This window comes from Canis aureus, chromosome 7 (genome assembly GCF_053574225.1).
Source record: "Canis aureus isolate CA01 chromosome 7, VMU_Caureus_v.1.0, whole genome shotgun sequence".
NCBI lineage: Eukaryota > Metazoa > Chordata > Mammalia > Carnivora > Canidae > Canis > Canis aureus.
Window position 1 is genome coordinate 8,081,101 of NC_135617.1, and position 24,171 is coordinate 8,105,271.

Here is a 24,171-nt window from a genome sequence, read left to right on the forward strand (position 1 = left end):
AATTCTGGGGCAGTAAGAGAAGACTTCACAGAAGTAACACATGGGCTGAGTCCTAGAAATTCTTTTTAAAAAGGTATATTTATCACTTAGCAGCAAAAGTTGTGTGGAAAAAAAGAATTGTATGGCACATCTCTACAGTGGACCTCTGTAAAAATGTTAAGTGGAACAAGAAGATTCTCTGTAAATGATGTAGATCTCCAAGAGATTTTTATTTATTTATTTATTTATTTATTTATTTATTTATTTATTTATTTATTTATTTATTTATAGATTTTATTTATTCATGAGACACATAGAGAGAGAGGCAGAGACACAGGCCAAGGGAGAAGCAGGCTCCATGTAGGGAGCCCCATGCGGTCCTCGATCCCGGGATTCCAGGATCACGCCCTGGGCCAAAGGCAGGCACCAAACCGCTAAGCCACCCAGGCATCTCCAAGAGATAATATTTAAATTTTTTAAAAAACTTATTTAATCTTTACACCCAATTTGGGGCTCGAATTCACAACCCTGAGATCAAGAGTCACACGTTCTAAAAAAAAAAAAAAAAAAAAAAGAGTCACACGTTCTACCCACCAAGCCAGCCAGGTGCCCCCTCCAAGAGATGATTGTAAGTGAATTAAACCCAGAGTGCAGAAATATGAACATAAAATATCTTTGCTATCTTTTGTGGTGCAATTTTTATGAACCACATCTTTCAGGAAGTTATTGGCTGTATATAATAAGACTTTTAACAACAGTAGCTTAAAAGAGTGCAGTGTTTATCTCAGCTAAGAAGGCTAGAGGTGGGCATTTCAGAGCTGGTATATCCCTCAAAGAAGTAAGTCATTTGGGGCCCAAGCTTCTCTGCTGTTCCTACTCTACCATCCTTAAATTGTGGGCCCCCGTTAGCCCCTTTAGGATCCTAAATCCCTTCTCATCCCCCAGGTTGGTAGGCCTTCTTTCAGACAGGAAGATGGGCTAAGTCCAAATTGCCAAAGGTGTGGTCATCAAGACAGTGTGGTACTGGCACAAAAACAGACACATAGATCAATGGAACAGAATAGAGAATCCAGAAGTGGACCCTGAACTTTATGGGCAACTAATATTCGATAAAGGAGGAAAGACTATCCACTGGAAGAAAGACAGTCTCTTCAATAAATGGTGCTGGGAACATTGGACATCCACATGCAGAAGAATGAAACTAGACCACTCTATTTCACCATACACAAATATAAACTCAAAATGGATGAAAGATCTAAATGCGAGACAAGATTCCATCAAAATCCTAGAGGAGAACACAGGCAACACCCTTTTTGAACTCGGCCACAGTAACTTCTTGCAAGATACATCCACGAAGGCAAAAGAAACAATAGCAAAAATGAACTATTGGGACTTCATCAAGATAAGAAGCTTTTGCACAGCAAAGGATACAGTCAACAAAACTCAAAGACAACCTACAGAATAGGAGAAGATATTTGGAAATGACGTATCAGATAAAGGGCTAGTTTCCAAGATCTATAAAGAACTTCTTAAACTCAACACCAAAGAAACAAACAATGCAATCCTGAAATGGGCAAAAGACATGAACAGAAATCTCACAGAGGAAGACATTGACATGGCCAACACGCACATGAGAAAATGCTCCACATCACTTGCCATCAGGGAAATACAAATCAAAACCACAATGAGATACCACCTCACACCAGTGAGAATGGGGAAAATTAACAAGGCAGGAAACCACAAATGTTGGAGAGGATGTGGAGAAAAGGGAACCCTCTTACACTGTTGGTGGGAATGTGAACTGGTGCAGCCACTCTGGAAAACTGTGTGGAGGTTCCTCAAAGAGTTAAAAATAGACCTGCCCTACGACCCAGCAATTGCACTGCTGGGGATTTACCCCAAAGATACAGATGCAATGAAACGCTGGGACACCTGCACCCCGATGTTTATAGCAGCAATGGCCACAATAGCCAAACTGTGGAAGGAGCCTCGGTGTCCATCGAAAGATGAATGGATAAAGAATATGTGGTTTATGTATACAATGGAATATTACTCAGCTATTAGAAATGACAAATACCCACCATTTGCTTCAATGTGGATGGAACTGGAGGGTATTATGCTGAGTGAAATAAGTCAATTGGAGAAGGACAAACATTATATGGTCTCATTCATTTGGGGAATATAAATAATAGTGAAAGGGAATAGAAGGGAAGGGAGAAGAAATGGGTAGGAAATATCAGAAAGGGAGACAGAACATGAAGACTCCTAACTCTGGGAAATGAACTAGGGGTGGTGGAAGGGGAGGAGGGCCGGGGGTGGGGGTGAATGGGTGACGGGCACTGAGGGGGCACTTGACGGGATGAGCACTGGGTGTTATTCTGTATGTTGGCAAATTGAACACCAATAAAAAATAAATTTATTATTTAAAAAAAAATTGCCAAAGGTGCATGCCAACTGAATCTGTCTACTAACATCAGGAACTCAGAAGATTTCTCAGAAACTCCACCTAGTAGATTTCTGCTTACATTCTTAGGCCGGACTGTGCTACATGATCACTACTAGCCTCAGGGGGTCTTGGGGAAGTATTTTTAAGTGAGTACATGGTCACTCCATGTATAATCAAAGATATGTTGGTAGTGAGGAACATAAGAATGGATAGGTAACTAGCAGTGTCTGCCATACTTACATCTAAAACTTAGGATGCTAAAAAAAAAATGGAGAAATGTTGCGAAAAAATGGATCAAAACAGATGAAGCTGTTTCATATAACTGAAAGAATATGATTTGGGGGAAATTTTTGTAGAAACATTGATTAATCCTCAGTTTCATTCAATGTGGTAATTACTTCCCTACTCTGATTATTTAACATAAGTGGTATTCATTTGTGACTCTTTTCCAATCAAGATTTAGCATGAAAAATACCCAAGAGTACTAAAATGTATGTACATAAAATGGCATGAAGACTTTTATTTAAGATAATTTTTAAAATCCAGTATGTTGAAAGTTTACTAGATTGCTTTGGTTGGCTAAAACAGGAATAAGATAATGAGAAGAAAAATTTCCCAGATTCTTTCCTACTGTCACTACTTCTCTGCTATACACTAAATTATACTCTTGCATAATGTGATCTGGAGTTGTTTATCTGATGATAAAATCTTAGAAATTGAGATTGTAGTACCAAATAGGGGAATTACAGGACAGATTTCAAAGATGACAATTTATTTCATTTATATTTTCTATAGAAAACTGTTAATAGCAATATTTTTGTCTCTTTGTAACTGTTAACTGAAGTCTAGGTAAATTTTTTTTAATCCCTGAATCTTAGGATTTGGGAACTGGAAGGAATTGTTTCTCTTTCAGTGGTGATAAGACCTTGTGCCTAAGAGTTGAAGGGATTTGCCCCTAAACTGTGTGATGTTAGAGGCAGAAGTAGAACTATTATCCAGATTCTTGACGAGCTAAATCACTTGATTTGGTTCTGCTCAAATGATTTGGAAACAACTTATTACTTTTCCCAGTTATTATGAACAAAAAGAGTCAAATCTATTCATAATATATTCTCTCCTAGAAAACTCTTCTGTAGTGCTTAGAACTAGGGATAAAAATTGGACAAGTTGTGATGGGCATATACCAGTGTTGATAACATTGGTAACTTTGGCCTTTTTTCCCTCCTCATTCACTATTCATTATGTAAATAAACATTTTAAATTGTCATTGGTCATTATGACAAGGTGGCTCTAAGTTCCAGCTTTGTCCTTTACAAACTGAATGTTCTTGATCAAGTATTTAACCTCACCAGACCTGCTGTAATTAGAAGCACAAGTAGATAATATAAATGAAAGTTCTTTGTAAATGGTGTGTATTGTACAAATTATGGCTTTTCACTTTTACTATTACGATTGTTTTTGATTCTGAGCATGTGGCATTTAAAGATTGCTATTTAATGAATGCTGTTTTATGATTATAGATGTCTTTCTTAAAAGCTCATGATCATTTAGTTTCAGCCTCAGAGTAATTCAAAACACTTACAACTGGGACACCTAGGTGGCTCAGTGGTTGAGTGTCTGCCTTTGGCTCAGAGCATGATCCCAGAATCCTGGGATCAAGTCCCACATCAGGCTTCCCCCGCGGAGCCTGGTTCTCCCAATGCCTAAGTTTCTGCCTCTCTCTGTATGTCTCTCATGAATAAATGAAATCTTTAAAAAAAGAAGAAAAAAACACCTACAACTTCTTGCATGCCTGGTTATTACTTTCTTTCATAAGCTGGCTGACGGAGACATCTGTCCAGTCCTTAACCCTTCCTGAGTTATAGACTTGCCAACACTCCCATTGTGTGATTTCTGTGAAATGTGACTATATGGATTTTTCCAGTGATTGGTATTATAAACTAGAGAACAGAATACTAATAAAATATGTTTTTATTTCTTTAGTTACTATTTTAAACGATACTTTTAAATATTAGCTCCTTTTGTTTTTAAATGTTTTCTGTTAACTTTTCAGTAGTCTTTAATTTAGGATTAAAAAGTCTTATATTTATTATCTGATTTTTTATATTTATTTGTCTCCATGTCTAAGGCTGTCTTTCAGAATATTTTTCCTAAATCATTTAAAAAGAAATATCATCCCTCCTCAAAAACGCTGCCTGTGGAACAAAATATAGGCCCTTTAACCTGCTGTAATCTAGCTCCAGGTTCCTACCTCTCACTTATCCCCACAGACCCTGTACTCTGGCCAACCTGACCTCCTCCCCCTCTTGCCTTCACCAAACCGTGATTCCTGTTCTTCGTTATTCTGGGATTCCTAATCTCTACTGTTGTGTCTGCCCTTCCTCTCTAGCTGAGATACCATACCTGCCATTCAAGTCCCAGCACAAATTTACCTTCCTCAGAGAAAATGTTAAAATTTTGCAGCTGGCAATCTAGGAAGCAGCCTAGTATAGTAGAAATAGAAAGGATTTTGAAGTCTCTATCAATTTTCTATTATATAACAAACTGCCCCCAAAATTTGCTGGCTTAACACAGTAAACATTTTATTTTTCATGGTTCTGTGGATTGGCTGGACTGATCCTCTGCTAGTTCCTCCTGGGTTTATTTATGTGGCTGCATTTACCGGGAGGTCAACTGGAAAGTAAGCATGGTTAGGAAAGTTGGGTTTTCCTCTCTCCATGTTGCCTTTCATCCTGAAGGAGGCTAGACTAGGTTTCTTCACATGTAGTCTTGGGAAAACATTCCAAGAGGGTGAGCCCCAGTGCAAAATCACTTACCAAGCTTGTTTGTCCCACTTTTGCTGGTATCCCACTAGCCAAACAAGTCATATAATCAACTCAGAGCTAATCGAGGAGGAGACGTGACATGGATGTCAGGAGGTATGATTTGTCAGTGGCCATTGGTATAATCGTCTGCCACAGTCTACCCTCAGGTCCCCATGATTCACATTCCTTCCTTATGCAACGTATATTTAACCACTTCCCAAGACCCCAGAGTCTCATGTATTTCATGCCATCAAGCTCAAGGTCCATGATCTCATAATTTTGGTTAGATCTCTTTGTAGATGCGACTCCTCTTAATCCAGGGAACAAAAAGGATGAGTTATGACCTACCTGTACCGCCACTACACATAGCACAGAATGGTGAGCCAGGAACAAGATAACCACAATAGTCACTTCCATTGAAAAAGAGGGAGGAATGGAAAGCACATAATAATCAATGGCCCATAGTAATTCTGAAATCCAACTGGGTATACAGTATGAGGACCTCTGTCTCTAGAAGCAAGGAATATTTCTTGACTAGGACCCAGTCTGTTTCTCAGGAGAGGTTCCCTGATCCACTGTCCTCCAGAATCCTTTACTCTCTGAACTATTTTCCCTGAACATTTGCAATAAGAAACAATTTAGAGAGAGCTACACTTGTGAGCATAGCATAGCATAGAGTATGGAATCACTATGTTATACAGCTGAAACTAATGTAACAGTGTGTGTCAACTCTACTTCAATGAAGGAGGAGGAGGAGAAGAAAAAGAAAGAAAGAAAGAAAGAAAGAAAGAAAGAAAGAAAGAAAGAAAGAAAGAAAGAAAGAAAGAAAGAAAGAAAGAGAAGGAAGGAAGGAAGGAAGGAAGGAAGGAAGGAAGGAAGGAAGGAAGGAAGGAAGGAAGGAAAGAAAGAAAGAAAGAAAGAAAGAAAGAAAGAAAAAAGAAAAAGAAAGAAAGAAAAAGAAAGAAAGAAAGAAAGAAAGAAAGAAAGAAAGAAAGAAAGAAAGAAAGAAAGAAAGAAGAGAGAGGGAGGGAGGAAGGAAGGAAGGAAGGAAGGAAGGAAGGAAGGAAGGAAGGAAGGAAGGAAGGAAAAAGGAGGAGGAGGAGGAAGGGGGAGGAAGAGGAGGAAGAAGAAGAAGAAGGGAGGAGGAGGAGGAAGAAGAAGAGGAGGAGGAGGAGGAGGAGATTTATACTTGTAGCTGAGTAGCCGTCTCAGCCTGATTTCTTGTCCATGGAAGTTGATTTAGAAGCTCCTTTTTTTTTTTTCGTTTTCCTTTTTCCCTTTTGGACTGTCTCTTGTCACTTTTACTTGAAGCTCATACAACTCCCTTAACTGCTTTTTCCTTGAATGTCATTAATGTTCTTTTCGTGTCCTAAAAGCCACATCCATAGTTCTTTTTGGAGATGGACATCTCAACTTTAAGTTGGGTGTAAGGCTGCTATGGGACAGAACCCTTGGAGTTCTTAGAAGACCTTTTGTCTAGCAAAGGGATCTGTTGGGCATCACCTTATATTTTTAGGTCTCTAGAAAAGGTCTTATAGCCACAGTTTTGTTTTTATCTTTTTCTTAATACCATTTCTTTCTTTGGCAGGATTTTTTCTGGAGAGACTGGAGATGTGAAAGTTTTCTTTTTTTTTTTTTTAAGATTTTTATTTATTCATGAGAGTCACAGAGAGAGAGAGAGAAGAGAGAGTGACAGAGACACAGGCAGAGGGAGAAGCAGGCTCCAGGCAGGGAGCCCAATGTAGGACTCGATCCCAGGACTCCAGGATCATACCCTGACCTGAAGGCAGACGCTCAACTGAGCCACCCAGGTGTCCCAAAAGTTTTATTTTCAGCATAGGGAGTCTTTTCTCCCTTACTAGTCCTGTAAATTGTGCTTCCAAACTAACAGTTCTCTCTTTAGCTCATCTCTCTTGTACCTTGGCATGCACAGCTACAATAATCCAAATGACATTTCACCATTCTGCCTGAGAATCAATCACCCCATCCAGATACATAATTTCATTATATATATTTTCTATCTTTCAAGTTACCATAGGCAACAGTTTTGCCAGTTGTTTCACTACCTTCTAACACAGTATGTCCCTTCTCAGTCTCCAATAACAATTTCTCACTGCCTTTCCAGATGCCACTAGGAATTTGCCATTTCTTCAGCTTTCCCATTTAGCCCCCCACCCCCACCCCCCATCAATCAGACTCAAAGCCAGTGACACATATTTTAGGCTTTTGTTAAACAGCACACCACACCCAGATATGCTAGTTTCTGTATCAGGTATCTATTCCTACGTAGCAAACTATAATTTAGTAACTTGAAACAGTCATTTTATTTCTTAGCAATATGTGGATTGACCAGATAGTTCTGCCTGGGATCACTCATGTGACTGCTTTGGACAAGTCTTAATCCATAAGCATTTTTCAGGCTTTGCTTGTGTCACATTTGCTAAGGTCTTTTTGGCCAAAGTCAGTCACATGGCTAAGCCCAGAGTTAGTGTGGAAGAGACAACCAAGGACAAGGAAACCAGGTAGTCTGATTCCATGAAGTCATTTGTAACAAATTCCAACAGATTTCCAGCCCTACGTTACTGTGTGCCTTTGGGAAAGCCATTTAACAGTGTGCAACAATTTTCTCACATATAACAAGAAGTTAATACCTATCATAGGATGGTTATGGAATTTAAATATTTTAGAAATTGTTTGGATTTTTATGATATTAAAATAATACTTTTGTCATTGTAGAAAATGTATAAACTATAGAAAAGTATAAGAAAAGAAGCATTTTGGGGTGCCTGGGTCACTCAGATGGCAGTGTCTATCTTCGGCTCAGATCATGATCCCAGAGTCCTGAGATCAAGCCCCACATCAGGCTCTGCTGCTTCTCCCTCTCCCTCTCCCCCTTCCTCCCACTTGTGCTCTTTTCTCTCTCCTCTATCAAATACATAAATAAAATCTTTTTCTAAAAAAAGGAAAGAAAAACATTTATTGACATCCCATCTGATACAGTACTATACTATAAACTTCTCCAGGGCCTTCTCTGTTTTATTTACTACTGTAGGTATGTATCTTTTTATTTTGAAATGTAAGATCTTTAAGGAAGGTGACCACATTTTATTCAGCTCTGTAAATACCATAGCTTTGCATTAGGATTAAAAAAGATAATGTATAAAAGTGCTTAGCATAATGCCTGACACAGGTTATGTTTCCCCTTAAATTGGAGTTTCATTAGGTACTAGTAAGGATTTTCAGTAATCCTAAAATCACAGAGGTGGGAAAGGTATACTAATAACAAGTATCTAAATGGAACTGTAGAGGGTGGCCGCACTGGCCAGCTTCTCTGGAAAATCCTGGTTATTCATGGGATGGAAGGTGAGGAATGTTATACGGAAGGAACATGTCAAGATCTGCTTATAGATCCCAAACTGCTTAGTGGAGAGCCCTCTATTAAAAACTTCATTAAAAATGAATAATATTTTAAAGAGAGAGAGAGAGAGAGACAAAGAGACTAGTCACTGAAATATTTTATTGTTGAAAACTGGCATTAGTGATATGATGGTATTCTTGAAACTCAGACAAATCTTACCTTCATATTTTAGTCAAAGAAGTTTGGCAGAGATCACAGAACTTATCCATACTGCTCTCCTCGTACATCGTGGGATAGTAAATTTAAATGAATTGCAATCTTCTGATGGACCACTGAAAGACATGCAATTTGGAAATAAAATAGCTATCCTGAGTGGAGACTTTCTTCTAGCAAATGCCTGCAATGGACTAGCTCTGCTACAAAATACCAAGGTAATACTGGGTAATTTATTTGTATCTGGATGGCTTTTAGGAGGCTCTGCTGGAGCTATGGAGGTCTGTGTACCCTGCTGCCCCAATTCCCCACATGTAGATAGATGCTCAGTAAAATTGTGATGATGATGGTGGCAGTGTCAGCACCAGGTAAAACCAATAAATGCTAGCAAGGAGTTTTGAAATTAACTTCTGTTTTTTTCTGGTTATAATTATTTGTTAATTATAAAATACTGTCAAATATTTAACACAAAGAAGATATATAAACAAATATTACCTATTTACCTCACTATCCAGAGATAATCACTGTTAGTTAATATTGCGATGTATTTCCTTTCAAGCTTTTTGTTTGCTTACTCCTGCCTTTATATATGTGAATTTTTTGTAACATAGATGAGAACTTAACATGCATAAGGTTATTTTTTTTAATCCTGCCAGTTTTTTCCTATATCATATTATAATGTGGGTATTCTCCTACGTTATTAACATCTTTCACACACTTTGTAATGGTTGTATAATATTCAGCTATTTAGATGTAATATCATTTATTTAACAGACTTCTCGTTTTGGGAATTTAAGTCACTTCTAATTTTTTATTGTCATAAATAGATCTTCAGTAAACATCTTTACACAGCCATATCCCTCATTTCAGATTATTTTGTTCAGATAAATACCTAAAAGTGGTGCAAAGGGTTTAAACATTTTTAGCATTCTTGATGATACATATTGCCAAGCTGTTTTCTAGAAAGATGATAGAAATATTCCTTATATATGAGTTTGAATCAGTTTATTCATGAAATAACAGTGGCCTGAACAAGATAGAATTTATTTCTTTCTCATGTAAAAACATCCAGGAGTAGGCAATCTGGGGTTAATTCTACAAACTCAGGAACCAAGATGTTTTTTGTCTTACTGCTCCGCCATCCCTATCTTACGCTTTATTTTTGGCCTCAAATGGCTGCCATCATGTTCTCACTCCATTCCACAGGAAAGGAGGAGGAGGAAGTACAGAGAAAGACAGATCTCCTTCTCTTGAAGGTGAAGTGAGAGGACATCCTGGTTTGCTTAGGATAGTCTTAAGTGCTGACCCAGAATCCCATCTGATTTAACATTTGTCCTGAATTTTTTAAGAGAGAACGATTATGAATAGTTACATTAGGATGAGCCAGGATAGGTCTCGTAGATGTCTGCTTTATACTTCCAACCTCTGCCTCAGTTTTTGTCCAGTGTAGGCTAATAGTATGTGAGACCCATGTACAGTGGAGAGAGTGCTCTCATGTTAGCATGATATTAAATCTAGAGGACAACCAGCAATAACTTATCTCTTTTCCCAACCCTTTCAGACACCTCCCCATCAAGGAAAGAACGCAGGGCAATTGCTGATAGAACAAAGTGTGCTGAATGCCTAGGTTAACCTATGCGGCCTGTGCATGGCCTTCAAGAGTCACCAAGCCACCAGGTACCAGTCCAAAAGCTCAGTGGGAAACATAGTAAGGTGGAAGTTGGACATCAGTGAAGTATCTATGGGAAATCAAGGCTGATCAGAGAAGGTAGAGAGTAGACTGACCACGCTTGCCTGTATAATGTAAATCTCTAACTGTTTAATTGTTTGGCAACACTTTGTTTTTGCAATAAACCCTCTTGGCAGCAATAAGCTAAAAACTATATATTTCATTTTTTTAAATACTGAGAAAGTTGATAAGGAATGCATAATTTACACAAAATGTGAACATTCCCTAGCCACTGGGGAGGCCATACTATTATCACTGGCCACATGAAAACAAGAAGCATCAGATCTGCTGAAAAAGTATCACGATCTATTTCCGAAGTTAGTATTTACTTTCAGAAGATTTCCGAAGATGACGACTTAACATATATAGCTACAGAAGGTATATATTCATACCACTTTGTGAAGCCTAACTTTTAGACAAATGTCTATTTTTCTAAATTAATTTCACTCATTTTCGACTACAAGTTTTTATGTGCACGTGGTCAAGGGTAAGCAATAACTTCCCATTTGTTGGCAGAAGAGAACTTTGCAAACAGCTAAATAATTCCATTTTAGTTGAGTGTCTTCAGGTACTTTAAGCAATTAAATCATTTTAGTTAATTCAGGAAAAGCTTTATTTTTTCCATCCATTCATGAAATCAAGGTAAAGCTTTTGGAAGTATATTCTATCAGAGGTAAAGCCATTATGAGTGAGATTGGAACTTCAGTTTAAAGTACAACATGGAAGGGGCACCTGGCTGGCTCAGTAAAGCATCCAATTCTTGATCTCAGGGTTCAAGCCCCACAATGGAAGTACAACATGGGAGATAAAATTATTAGTTTATAATAACAATACAGGTACACATTTTGGTGAGGCACACACAGTGTTGTGGTGAAAACAATGTTCTTACTACATTGCAAAACCTATGGAATAGTTGGAATTCGCTGTGGCGTACCCATAATTCATAATCACATTCAAACAAGCGTCAACATTCTGTTAATTAAAATAGAAAGTATTGTTATAAAAATTTACAAGTATCTTTAATGTTCAAGTCTTTGAACTGTTAAGATTTTGAGGATTTTTGTGTTGAGTACAGAAATACAAGGTCAGCACAGCAATATGTGCCTTCTGTCTTTGTTGCCTATCATTAATCAGACTTTCAAAATCTTTATAACCAAAAATGGTATTGAATGAGTCATCAAAGTTTTGGTGACATCTTGCTCAGAATCCATTCAAAATCTTAAATCAGGCATTCAACAAATAGAACACCAAATGAAACTTTTAGGGAATTATAATGAAAAGAATTAATGAATTACAGTTAATGAAAATTCCATTGGAATTTTTCCTTACAAAAGCAAGGGAGGAAGAGAAGAAAATAAATAGTAAGATCTCAAATACTACCCAGGATTAAAATTTGCAGTTCTGTAATTGTGATTTGGAATATCTCACCTTGTAAGAAGAATCTTTTGGTAGTGTTCCTATTTTGAATAAATTATACACACAGACATGAATAAAATGAAATTGAGAAGGCCTAGATTTTGCAGCATCTAATTTTAGCAAAACATTCAAAAGAATCATATAGGCAATTTATTTGACAAGCTTTGTCTTATAAAAATATTTGTCAAAGAAAAGTATTCTGAAGGAAGCAAAGACAAGTACCTTGAAAATATTTGGACTAGAATAGTTACATTTTACAATATTTAAAAATAATTAGAATGGAGTTCCTCTTCCATTTAGCAAATTTGCTCAGAGCCTACAGGTAACTCAGAATCTATAGATTGAGCATTCTCTCAATTAAAAAATACTGTGATCTGCCAATAAGAATCAATTGAAGGTATGAATAATTTCAAATTAGTCATAAAGTGCAACTGTGAAGAATATTGCTGACAGTTTTATTTTTAAGTGCCGTATTTTTAAAAACACATTCTTCAGGACACCTGGCTGGCTCAATCGGTAGGGCATGTGACTCTTGATCTCTGGGTTGTAGGTTGAAGCCCCATGTTGTAATATAGAGATTACTTAAATTCTTTAAAAAAAAAAAAAAAAAAGCACATTCTTCAGAAAAATGCCATTTGCACAATATTAGAGACAAATGTGGCTAAGAAATAGTTAAACTGTGTAAATATATACCAAGAATAATTATTCTACTAGCTATTTTTTAATATTCAGATAACCAATATAAAGTTCTTTTTTGTTTTCATGTACATGGATGTATGTTATTTTTCTTTGTTTTTAAATTTCATTTTTGAAAATAGTTTTGTAAGAGAACTTATTAACAAGTCCACATAACATAATAAAGTCAATTGTTAGTTAATAAATACATGTTTCAATCAGAGACAAATCATAAGAGATTCCAAATCATAGGAAACAAACTGAGGGTTACTGGAGGGGGAGCAGGTAGGAGGACAGGGTAATGGGCTGTGATGGGCAATAAGGAGGGTCTGTGATGTAATGAGTGCTGGGTGTTACATAACACTGATGAATCACTGACCTCTACCTCTGAAACCAAGAACATATTATAGGTTAATAAATGGAATTTAAATAAAATTTAAGCAAACAAAACTAAATACATGTTTCAAAAAGTATAAAATTGGGGCATCTGGGTGGCTCAGTGGGTTAAACATCTGCCTTCAGCTCAGATCATGATCCCAGGGTCATCCTCTCTACACAGCAGAGACCCTGCTTTTCCCTCTCTGTCTGCTGCTCCACCTACATTTGCTCTCTGTCCTTCTCTGTCTGTCAAATAAATAAAATCTTTACAAAAATAAAGTATAAAATTTTAATTTTTTTAGCACTCCCTTTTACTTTTAGGTGTCTGAGTTTGGATGATAAATTATATAGTATCACCACTTTAAAGACATTTCTCAGAAGTTACTTAAGATCATTCTGCTTAGGAACGCCTGGGTGACTCAGTGGTTGAGCATCTGCCTTTGGCTCAGGGTATGATCCCAGGGTCCTGGGATTGAGTCCCACATTGGGCTCCCTGCAGGGAGCCTGCTTCTCCCTCTGCCTATGTCTCTGCCTCTCTCTCCGTGTCTCCCATGAATAAATAAATAAAATCTTTAAAAAAATCATTCTGCTTACCTCCTGGCCAGAATTTAATGATATGGCCACACCTACTTATAGGGGAGACTAGGAAATGTAAACTTTCTTGTGGGTAGCCATGTGCCCAGCCAAAACTCTGGAAGATACAGATAAAGATAGTGGGACACAGATAGCATTCTGCTCTCTCTTCTCGTCAGACTTTTGGCTAGCACATATTTTCATGAGATGGGCCTGCTGATTTTTAGGGAAGAAATGGTAAGGTGCCTTTAATATATAGTTTATATTCACATAGAAACTAATTGGTTATAGGGGAATCCCTGGGTGGCTCAGTGGTTTCGCACCTGCCTTTGGCCCAGGGTGCGATCCTGGAGTCCCAGGATCGAGGACCACGTCGAGCTCCCGGCATAGAGACTGCTTCTCCCTCTGCCTGTGTCTCCACGTCTCTCTCTCTCTCTCTCTGTCTATCATAAATAAATAAATAAATCTTTAAAAAAAACTGCAAAAGAAATGAATTGGTTATATAAAATAGAATAATAGAGAATCTCAAATCTCCTTCCAGAGATTTATTACCATTTGGGCATCCTTTTATTTTTATTTATCCTTGAATTGCTCTATTTTCTATGTGTATAGTCTACTTTGATGGGTCTCACTAAATTCTCTCCTTTACCAGAATTCATATGTTAGTGGAAGGATGATTGATCCATTGCCTTTGAGAGCCACGCTGTGACTATATCATCCATCTTTCCTCTTGACCGTACCTATTGTGGTCTGTGATGAACTCTGGGTCTTGGAGAGGGAACAGGCCTCAGAAAATACAGGCTTGGTGTAGTTTCTGGGTGCCTGGTGCCACACATGATTAGCATCTGCCTGTAGTCAGATAGGTCTTAGGTCTCACATACCTAAGAAGAAGAGATAGGGTTTAGTAACTAGATCCACATTTCGGTAATTAGCCTCAGCCTGGCCCCTACATTAAAAGCAAGGCTTACTGCCTTTAGAAAAATTTCTATCTTCTCTAATTATTAGTTCTAACTTACTTTAAACTATTCTGTTGAAATCTTATATAAGGTTTAGATGGTGGTATTTCACACAAATATAATCACACTGTAATGACACAAACATTCACTTGCTTTAACCACTCATTTATGGGAATGAGGCTTCCTTTTTCTTAGCTAGCTTGTATCGTCCACACATTCTTTCTTTCAGTGTAGTTCAAGTTCAGAGAAAATGGAGGCTTTACTCCCATCAAAATCAATTCAGTTTCGTAGTTTGTGAAATCCACTCTTAGTGTTTTGCATTCAGAAGCATCACTATAAATGTTCCAGAGTCTAAGACCTCCACCATCTGCTCCATTAGGCACTGGATTTCAGTGGCAGTATTTGATTCAAACACACACACACACACACACACACACACACCAAAAACAGCCTATCCAAGCAAACAGTTCAGCCTGAAGCTTCTCCTTGAAATAAGAATGATCCTGCATTTCTTCCCTCTTCAGTGAGCCCTAATACCTTCATGGTCTCTGCACAGGTTTTGCATTTTTAGATTTTCATTTTATTGACCCTTTCTGGTGAGGAATTTTTTTTTTCCTTTTTAGGCCATGGTAAATTGTTTTGTTTTGTTTTAATTTGATAGTTGTGTGTTGAATTGAAGCCTTTATTCTATGCAACCATTCTATTCATCCAAAAAAGGATCTTTTTGTCCCTTATTCTTCAAAGTTTGCAGGTTCGATGAAGGTCAATTTCAAAAGATGCTTCACTGGATCAGGGATCAGTTTTTGTGAAAGACCTTGAGTACTATGTCCAGGGGTCCATAATTAATCTTCTACAAATCTAGTCTTCCAGTAGCTCTGTTTTAATCATAATAGATGGTTTCCAAGCCATGTGAACAGTAGTTTAAACTGAGGAGATTATAGGGGTAACAAAGCTCTTGAAAGTCAAGACTTCTCTTTGATAAGGCAAATCTTCATACTCAGAACCAGTTCCTTTCATTTAAATACTTGACAGGTTTTTTTTTTTTTTTTTTTTTGAGGAAAGTAATGTCTCAGAAGTAAACTAATTTTCTTATATGAGTTCTCAGAAGCTTAAGTTGATTAAGGATAATACTAATCATTAATAAGCATTTTTTAGGTGGAGCAGGAGGTAGTGATAAATATGTCTTTGGGGCAACATTAAGTTTTTTAAAGTTTTATACATGTAGTTAATGCCTTAGTAAAGTTAGAATTCTATTTAATGATGTTTTAATTTTCTCTTGTAAGAAGTATTGTCAATAGATGAACAGATAAAGAAGGTGTGGTATACATACTATATGCCATATATATGAGGGTGTGTGTGTGTGTGTGTGTGTGTGTATGTGTGTATGTGTATGGATATTACTCAGCCATAGAAAAGAATGAAATCTTGCCATTATGACAACATGAATGGACCTAGAGGATATTATGCCAAGTGAAGTAAGTCAAACAAAGAAAGACAAATGTCGTATAATCTCACTTATATGTGGAATCTAAAAAAAAAACCAAAACAAAACCAATGAACAAACAGAACGGAAACAGACTCATAGATACAGGAAACAAGCTCCTGGTTTCCAAAACGGGAGGGGTTGAGGTGGGCAAAATAGGTAAAGGGGATTAAGAGGTAAACTTCCAGTTATAAAATAAGTAAGTTATAGATAGTGATGTAATGTTAAACATAAAGAATATAATAATATTGTAATAACTTTGTATGGTGACAGATAGTAACTAGGCTTACTGTATGGATTATTTTGCAATGTATAAAAATTCCACAAGGGCACCTGGGTGGCACAGTTAGCTGAGCGTCAGACTTGGTTTCAGTTCAGGTTGTGACCTCAGGGTTGTGAGATCGAGCCCTGTGTCTGTCTCTGCACTTGGTGCAGTCTGCCTAAAGATTCTCTCTCTCTCCCCTTCTTCTGCCCCTCCCCTTGGCCCGCTCTCTCTCTCTCTCTCTCTCTCTCAAATAAATAAATATTTTTAAAAATGTATTGCATCACTATAATATACACCTAAAACTAACAGGATATTGTATGTCAAGTATACTTCCCACCAAAAAAATAAAAGAAAAATTTGTCAGCAATAGCAATAAAAAGAGAGACCAGAGCAGTGAGGGAGCAAATAGAAATTAATACAGAATATCTGTATATAGTATGTCAGTTTTTTCACAGTGACAGCTTTTTTTTTTTGAGGATATGTATTTAACTTGGTAATTAAAGTCAGTGTATTTGTAGCAACTTTAATTTTTTATGACATTTATTCTACCAGTTTTTTATTTTGTTGTGTTACTGGATTCTTGTCTGAATTTCTATGTGTTTATGTCTACACTTCTCCTGGGGCAGACCATAGATGAAGGGTTCTGCAGTCATAAGAAATTCAGAGCTGTTTTATAATTGCCAAGGGTAAAATTAGCAAAGTCAATTATTCTCCCTTTGGCTTTTCCCTAAAGACATTTAGGGGTCTTCAAGGTAATTGCCTTAGGTAACACTTAGATTTTTAAATATCTCTAAGTATAGAAATTGGTATATTAATCCTCTGGTAATTGTCTTCTTATTTTATGGCTGTAGTCACAGAAATGTGAATTAACAAGATTTTGAATTCAAGAGTGAGTTTAAAAATTACTGTTTGAATTTTCATTCATTTTCACTATGGGAGCTAAGGTCCACTTTTTTGTTTTAGTACTTCACTGTACACAGACCCTAGACTTAGAGACCTTAGAATGCCTTTTTTTTAAGCCATAAATTCCCTGACTCCATTGAAATAAGTTGCTCTATATTGTGTTCATGTAGAACATCACTGAATCCCGAAATGATGGGGTCATACCAGAATCTAAAATTTTAGTGTCTGAGCATCAAGCTATCAGTGAGACATGCTGAATGAATAATTGGGGAAAAAACATGAAATGGAAAAGCACTATAATTTAGAAATCTGGCTGACCATTAGAGGCTTTTTTCAGGTCCCTGTTTATTTTGTAGATTGGATCTGTACTTTAGGATTAAGTACAAATAAGGCTGTGTGGATTGCTACCTGTCACTTTTTTTTTTTTTTAAGTCTTTTTTTTTTACATGTATAGTGATAACCGTAGTCTTTAAAAAACTGAATTCACCATGCTATTTTTTTCTACTTTTATAGTCATTTTCATGTAATGGACTTATCATTATATACATCAGGTGGGAGACTGTGAGTTAGCCTGGCTCTCATCTGAACACCCCAGAACATTATGATGTCAGTCTTGGGGACTGTTCTATTAAGCATTAGTGATTTATATTTCTAAATAACCAGGGCACAGATGTACTCCTTACATAGCTGATGTATTTCCTTATGTTAACTTTGTTTTCCTAAAGGCATAAATATGTTGTTTACAAGGAAGAATTTTGTTTGTATAAATAATGCTCAATTTATGCATATAAATCTCCCCCTTTTACATCATCTATATATTTTAATAAAGAGACTGGTATTGGTTACTTGACGTTTGTATTATCTGTTATATTAATTCTACTTTCAATTTCACATTAAAAAGTGAAACCTGGGGCTCCTGGCTAGCTCAGTCAGTTAAGCTCTTGATTCAGCTCAGGTCATAATCTCGGGGTTGTGAGATTGAGCCTCACATCAGGCTTCATGCTGGGCATGGAGCCTGCTTAAGATGCTCTCTCCCTCTCCTTCTGTATCCCCACCCCCATGCATGTGCACTCTCTCTCTTCTTAAAAAAAGGGGCAGGGGCCTAGGTGGCTCAGTAGTTGAGCATCTGCCTTTGGCTCAGGGCAGTGATCCTGGGTTTCTGGGATCAAGTCCCACATCAGGCTTCCCACAGGGAACCTGTTTCTCCCTCTGCCTATGTCTCTGCCTCTTTCTCTGTCTCTCTCATGAATAAATAAATAAAATCTTAAAAAAGAAAGAAAGAGAAAGAAAGAAAGAAAGAAAGAAAGAAAGAAAGAAAGAAAGAAAGAAAAGAAAGAGAAAGAGAGAAAGAAGAAAGAAAGAAAGAAAAAGAAAGAAAGAAAGAAAGAAAGAAAGAAAGAAAGAAAGAAAGAAAGAAAGAAAGAAGAAAGAAAGAAAAAGAAAAATTTAGAGGTGGCTAACTGGCTCAGTCAATAGAGCATGCCACTCTTGTTCTTATGGTCCGGAGTTCAAGCCCCATTTTGGGTGTAAAGCCTACCTTAAAAAAAAAAAAAAAGAAAAGAAAAGTGAAACCTAGAAACATGCTGTATCATATGAAATTTGAGATTTTCTCTATCATATTCATTTAAAATAGACATTGTGATCTTGTGTACACTATTTTACTTATAGAAATTATTAATATCTTTTAGCCTCTTTAGTCTGACACCCAAGATTAATGTTCTTTTTTTTTAATTTTTATTTATTTATGATAGTCACACAGATTGAGAGAGAGAGAGGCAGAGACATAGGCAGAGGGAGAAGCAGGCTCCATGCACCGGGAGCGCAACATGGGATTCGATCCCAGGTCTCCAGGATCGCGCCCTGGGCCAAAGGCAGGCGCTAAACCGCTGCGCCACCCAGGGATCCCTAATGTTCTTTTCTACACATAGCCCACTCAAGTATAGATTTTCATGACTAGAGTAAATGTGTGCAGAAGGTAAGTGGGGTGTCATATCTTCTAGCAATAAAAGCAGCTATCTCACTATCAATTAAAGCCAAGTTGCCATCATAAAATTACAATTTCAAAATCCCCAGATTTTTCCAGTTTCTTATAATTTGCTAACACGGCTACCTATTAAACAGACATTATATCCATTCTAAACCACTTCCTTGATCTTGAAAGCAAAAGCAATAAATGGTCAGTGTTTGAGAAGTGTACTAGCAACAAGAATACAAATATTATGTTCTTTTAAAATTTATGATCTCATTAAAAACTTGAACTTTGCCCTTTGGGTGCCATAAAACAATGGAATAAAGTGTCTTTTGCCGTAAGAAGGTCAAATGCCATCAGGCAAAATGGACACTTCTCTGAGTGTCTGTCAACCAGAAAACTGGTGACTGGGAAGGGAATTTCTTCCATATGCCTGGCATTCAAAGAAGCCCGTTAAAAAAAAAGTCTGGGTTCTACAAAAATATATTCTCTAAATGGGTAGAGTTGAACCCCACACCATGGTTGGCCATGAGAGGTAGAAATACATTGATTATGGTAATCTTATAGTATACTTAAAATCAGAGGGAGGAAAAAAAAATCTACTTTTCAGCTCGAGTTATTCAGTACGCTTCCTTTTGCCTTTCTATGATTTTCCTCAAGGAACCTCCTGAGTTAGGAGTTAACAAAAGTACTGAGTAGATGCACAACAGATTCCTTCTTCTACATTGTCAGCTACCTGACCTCACATCTCTTCATTCATCCTTTCTTTATCCCACAGATTTGTCCTCGATGCTTCTTTCTTTGTCTCTTTCTGTTCACAAATCAGTTAATTTTATCTCAGGCAATCCCTAGAGTGTATACACATCCTCTTCATACACCTCCTCTCTCATTTTTCATTCTTTATCTTGCCTGTTATTTCAGAAAAATTGTTATCCATCTTTTTGCCTTCTCTGTGCTACTTTCAAAGGAAAAATCAGTCGAAAAACTTTGCTTAGGAGTCGGCAAACAGAGTAAAGCTTGGAATGGTCTTTTGTTAAGAATAAGGAAAATTATATAATTAGAAATGAAAAAGATATGAGAAAGAACCATTGCTCTACCCTCATTATTTCATTAAACCAAATTTCCCTATAACTGTCAATGTTTAAAGGCCATTTAAAAAATACTTCCTATTTAGTTTTGTTTTCCTGTTTTGTTTAATTGCAGGTATTATAAGATTCTGTTTTTCTATTTTATTTTCTATTTTAAGTACGTGGCATTTCTAATGTTATGGTCTAACCAAGCTTTAGTGGGCTGCCCTGGGAACCTACCTACCATTTATAACATCAAATGTTGGGAAAAAAAGGTTGGAGCTCCAAACAACTGACTTAAATATAAAATTCCAAAATGTGGTGCATTTGTAATCCAGTGCCTGGTTGTATTAGATTGATACCAAATTTGAACACCATAAGCAGAAGAACAGGTAAGAACATTCAAAGGGATCCATGTGGCTACTTATCATTAGTAGCCATATATAGCTCAGTTGTACTGATACAGTTTTGGTTTTAGCATTTCCATCATTTTCCTGATTCCTCAGAGTTGTAAATACTCATGGAAAAAAATCACCCTAAGCCAAAGTTGGCTATGAGTCCTTAACCCAGGAGCAAATTTTATTTATTTAGCAATAGTGATTGGGGAAGAGCCTTTTCCTGGCAGCTAATGACCTACCGGAGGACTTGTGTGCCCAAGGCAAAGCTGAAGGCCATTAGCCCAACAGGCCATTAACTGACAAATGCCTGACCCTGAGGTCATTTCTGATATTGTAAACTGTGAAAACATTAAAGTGAGTTTGTTGGAAAGTATGACTGTGCCAAGGAAGTTTCTTTTTAAACATTTTGGAAAATGCATTGTTTGTTGTTATTCATGTGGCTTAATTGTCTTTGTTCTGGGGCCATTTTCAGTGTGCATAGCAAGTTAGTCAGACATGAGTAAACACCAAAACTATACTGTATGGCCAATCTTGGATTTTTAAAGGATAGTTTTCCTGTTTTTCATATTTAGAATATTGGATTAGCTATGTCATTCCTAAGCTGCTTCAGCTTTCACTTCTGTGTGGATCACTTATGTTTTCATGGTGTGTTGAGTTGTGTAGCACTTAGCTATTTTATACTCCTCAGAGATGACCTATAAAGCCACATAAGTGGAAAGAACTACGAAGGAGAAGTCTATGGATCTAGTTTCTATCTCTGCCTTTTTTTTTCTTAATTCGCCATTTAATGTTGGATGGTTCATTTTATCTCAGAATTCTAGTTTAGATCATTCATCTTTTTTCTCCAGACTGTCTATCTAATGTCTTTTTTTTTTAAGTAAGCTCTATGCCCAACATGAGGCTTGAACTCATGACCCTAATATCAAAAGTCGCATGCCCTACTGACTGAGCCAGCCAGGCATGCGGTCTCTAAGTGTATTAACGTTCCATTTTTCAAGTGAAATTAGAAACTTTATGATGTAGAATATTTAATATTTATTAAAATTAGTACAAAACATTTACAAAATAATATGAACAACTTATATTTATGAATGCTTACTATGTAGTAGACACCATTGTAGGTGCTTTGTGTGTATTGATCTCTCCCAAGGCACAGGAAAGGGTTAAGTAATTTCCTTGAGGAAACAGTAGAGCTGCTGTTTAAATATAGGCAATCTGGCTCCAAATCCTCATGCTTAACTGTAGTAGAACTCGAACAAACCATCTAAGAACCATGATACCTTTTTTTTGCCAGCAATTTTGCAGTTACCAATATTGAAATTTATAGTATCTTAAACAACTAGTAGTTTTAAAATATTGGAATAAATATTTCAATGCTTTATGAAACATTTTAGAGAAATAACTATTAAGTAGAGACAACCTGTTTTCTTAGTTTCCTCATCTGTAAAATAAAGGCATTAATTCCATCTCCATACACTTACTGACGGCAATAGTCTACAATTCTTGGTGTTGTAGGAAAGAGTCTAAACTTGCAATACGTTTGGATCCTGAAACTGTCGTGAAATAGGAAGAAAAATGAAGGAATCAAGAAAAAGTTGTTTATAAACTCAGAAATGTATTAGAGATTTGAAAAATCTTTTATAAATATCTAAGATCTAGAGATATATATATGCATATTTTAAAAGCCATAAGGTGAGGGTAGCCCCGGTGGCGCAGCGGTTTAGCGCCGCCTGCAGCCCGGGGCGTTGATCCTGGAGACCCTGGATCGAGTCCCATGTCAGGCTCTGTGCATGGAGCCTGCTTCTCCCTCTGCCTGTGTCTCTGCCTCTCTCTCTCTGTCTCTATGAGTAAATAAATAAAATATTTTTTTTAAAAAGCCATAAGGTGATATGTAAATGTAAATTTCTGAAAATAGTGATTAAACAAAGTGATACTTTTGCAAATTTATTTTAAAATAGCTATGATTTGTACAACTCATTCATCTATTGGAAAAAGTATTGGCAGTGCAAGAAAAATTTTTGTGTGCATTGTGTTAAGCCTTGGAAATACCAGTTGAAAAGCCAATTGTATCACCTATTTTCAGTCTTCATGTAAATTATATCAACCAAAAAAAAAAAAAAAAAAGAAAGAAAGAAAGAAAGCCAATTGTATCTCTATAGATTGGGGAATTTCTAACCCAAGGGTATTCATTTTTTATTCAAAAGTACAATACAGCCAGTCTCAAGTTTCTATAACCTGATTTCTTTGAAGGAGGGGGAAAAAAGGATTACCTAATTTTCTAGAACACAGTACCAGTAGAGCCAGTTATTTTTAGAATTCCATTGATTCACAGATTTTGAAGAGCTGCAAACGTATTTGGAAGAAATACAATTACAGTTTTAGACAAGATGCATGGATTTTAATGCATATGAGTCATGCTTTTATTTCTGTGGCTGCCTTTGAAGCAAACCTTGGGATGTCTCTAAATTACAAACATCTGTCTTTTAGTGTAGCCCAGTTTGAAAAGGAACTAATTGAACTAAAAATTGAACTATGTATCTAAAAGACATGGGATCCCTGGAATTTGCAAGATGTGTTTGTAAATCTTGGAAAAATCCTGGAATTTTTAACTCTGGTCAGATGTGGTCTAAACTAATTTTTTTTTTCATGAATCTAGTAAGATGAAACCTAAGAGTCCATATTAATGATATATACAAGTTAGAATTGCATCCTAACACTATACGCCATAGGACCCAAGAACAATTCTGTTTTAACCTGCCTTCTGCCTCTGTTTCAATTCTATTAATTTAAATGTTTTTGAAATAAAATGATAAAGAAATCAACACCTTTATAACAGAAGAATAATGTAAACTGCCTGTCAAAAATTTGGGGACCCTGTTAAGGTGTTAAGGTGCCTAACCAAGGTATGAGCTATACATGACATGTATCAGCATAACACAAAGTAATATTTCAAAGTACAGATCACATGGTGCTTCTTGGTGGTAGTGAAATCACAATAGCAAATCACTATGAACACTTTTTTTTTTTAATGGAACACAGTAGAAAATAGGGCAATAATGAAATTTTTGTTTCACAAAAATTTTCACTCATTTTTATACATATGCATGTGTGCATACACCGTGTCATGATATAAAATACAGTTCTTACTGTAGGCTGCAACTTTAAAATCTCGAAAGTTGATGGTATTAGGCAGTGTTCTAGCCTGCAGCATCCTTTCAGTTGAATGAAATAATGTACCATGATTCTGGCATTCTGAGGTTTTCACATTGTGAACTTGTGTTTCTCAAAGGTGGGATTAGCTGTTAAGTAAAATCACACTTGGAAAATATCACTTAACATCACTGAGAGTGCCATCAAAGGAAGAAGCAGTGAAAGCAAAATGGAGGTTATCAGCCACATGGGGAAAAGTGAGCACATCACTGAAATGGCAGACATAATTCTCTCTGAGAAGTTTTCAGAACAAAGTGTAACAGTGCTGCTAAGTGTGGAACATCTAAGTACAACAGACTTCATGTACAGGCATTCCTACATTGGAGAAAGTGAAAAATAAAGCAACTAA

At 36.7% G+C, this 24,171-nt stretch overlaps 1 protein-coding gene across 8 annotated transcripts in view; it reads left to right on the forward strand.

Moving 5' to 3' along the window:
- PDSS2 (decaprenyl diphosphate synthase subunit 2) overlaps positions 1-24,171 on the forward strand; it is a 251,517-nt gene that overhangs the window by 143,819 nt on the left and 83,527 nt on the right. For all 8 annotated transcript variants that reach the window (XR_013382914.1, XM_077902890.1, XM_077902891.1 and 5 more), the window contains one exon: positions 8,820-9,018. Coding sequence is in view for 7 of the 8 variants with exons in the window: in XM_077902890.1 (XP_077759016.1) it covers positions 8,820-9,018 (199 nt within the window). In the remaining variant the exon portion in view is untranslated. The remainder of the gene's footprint in view (positions 1-8,819; positions 9,019-24,171) is intronic.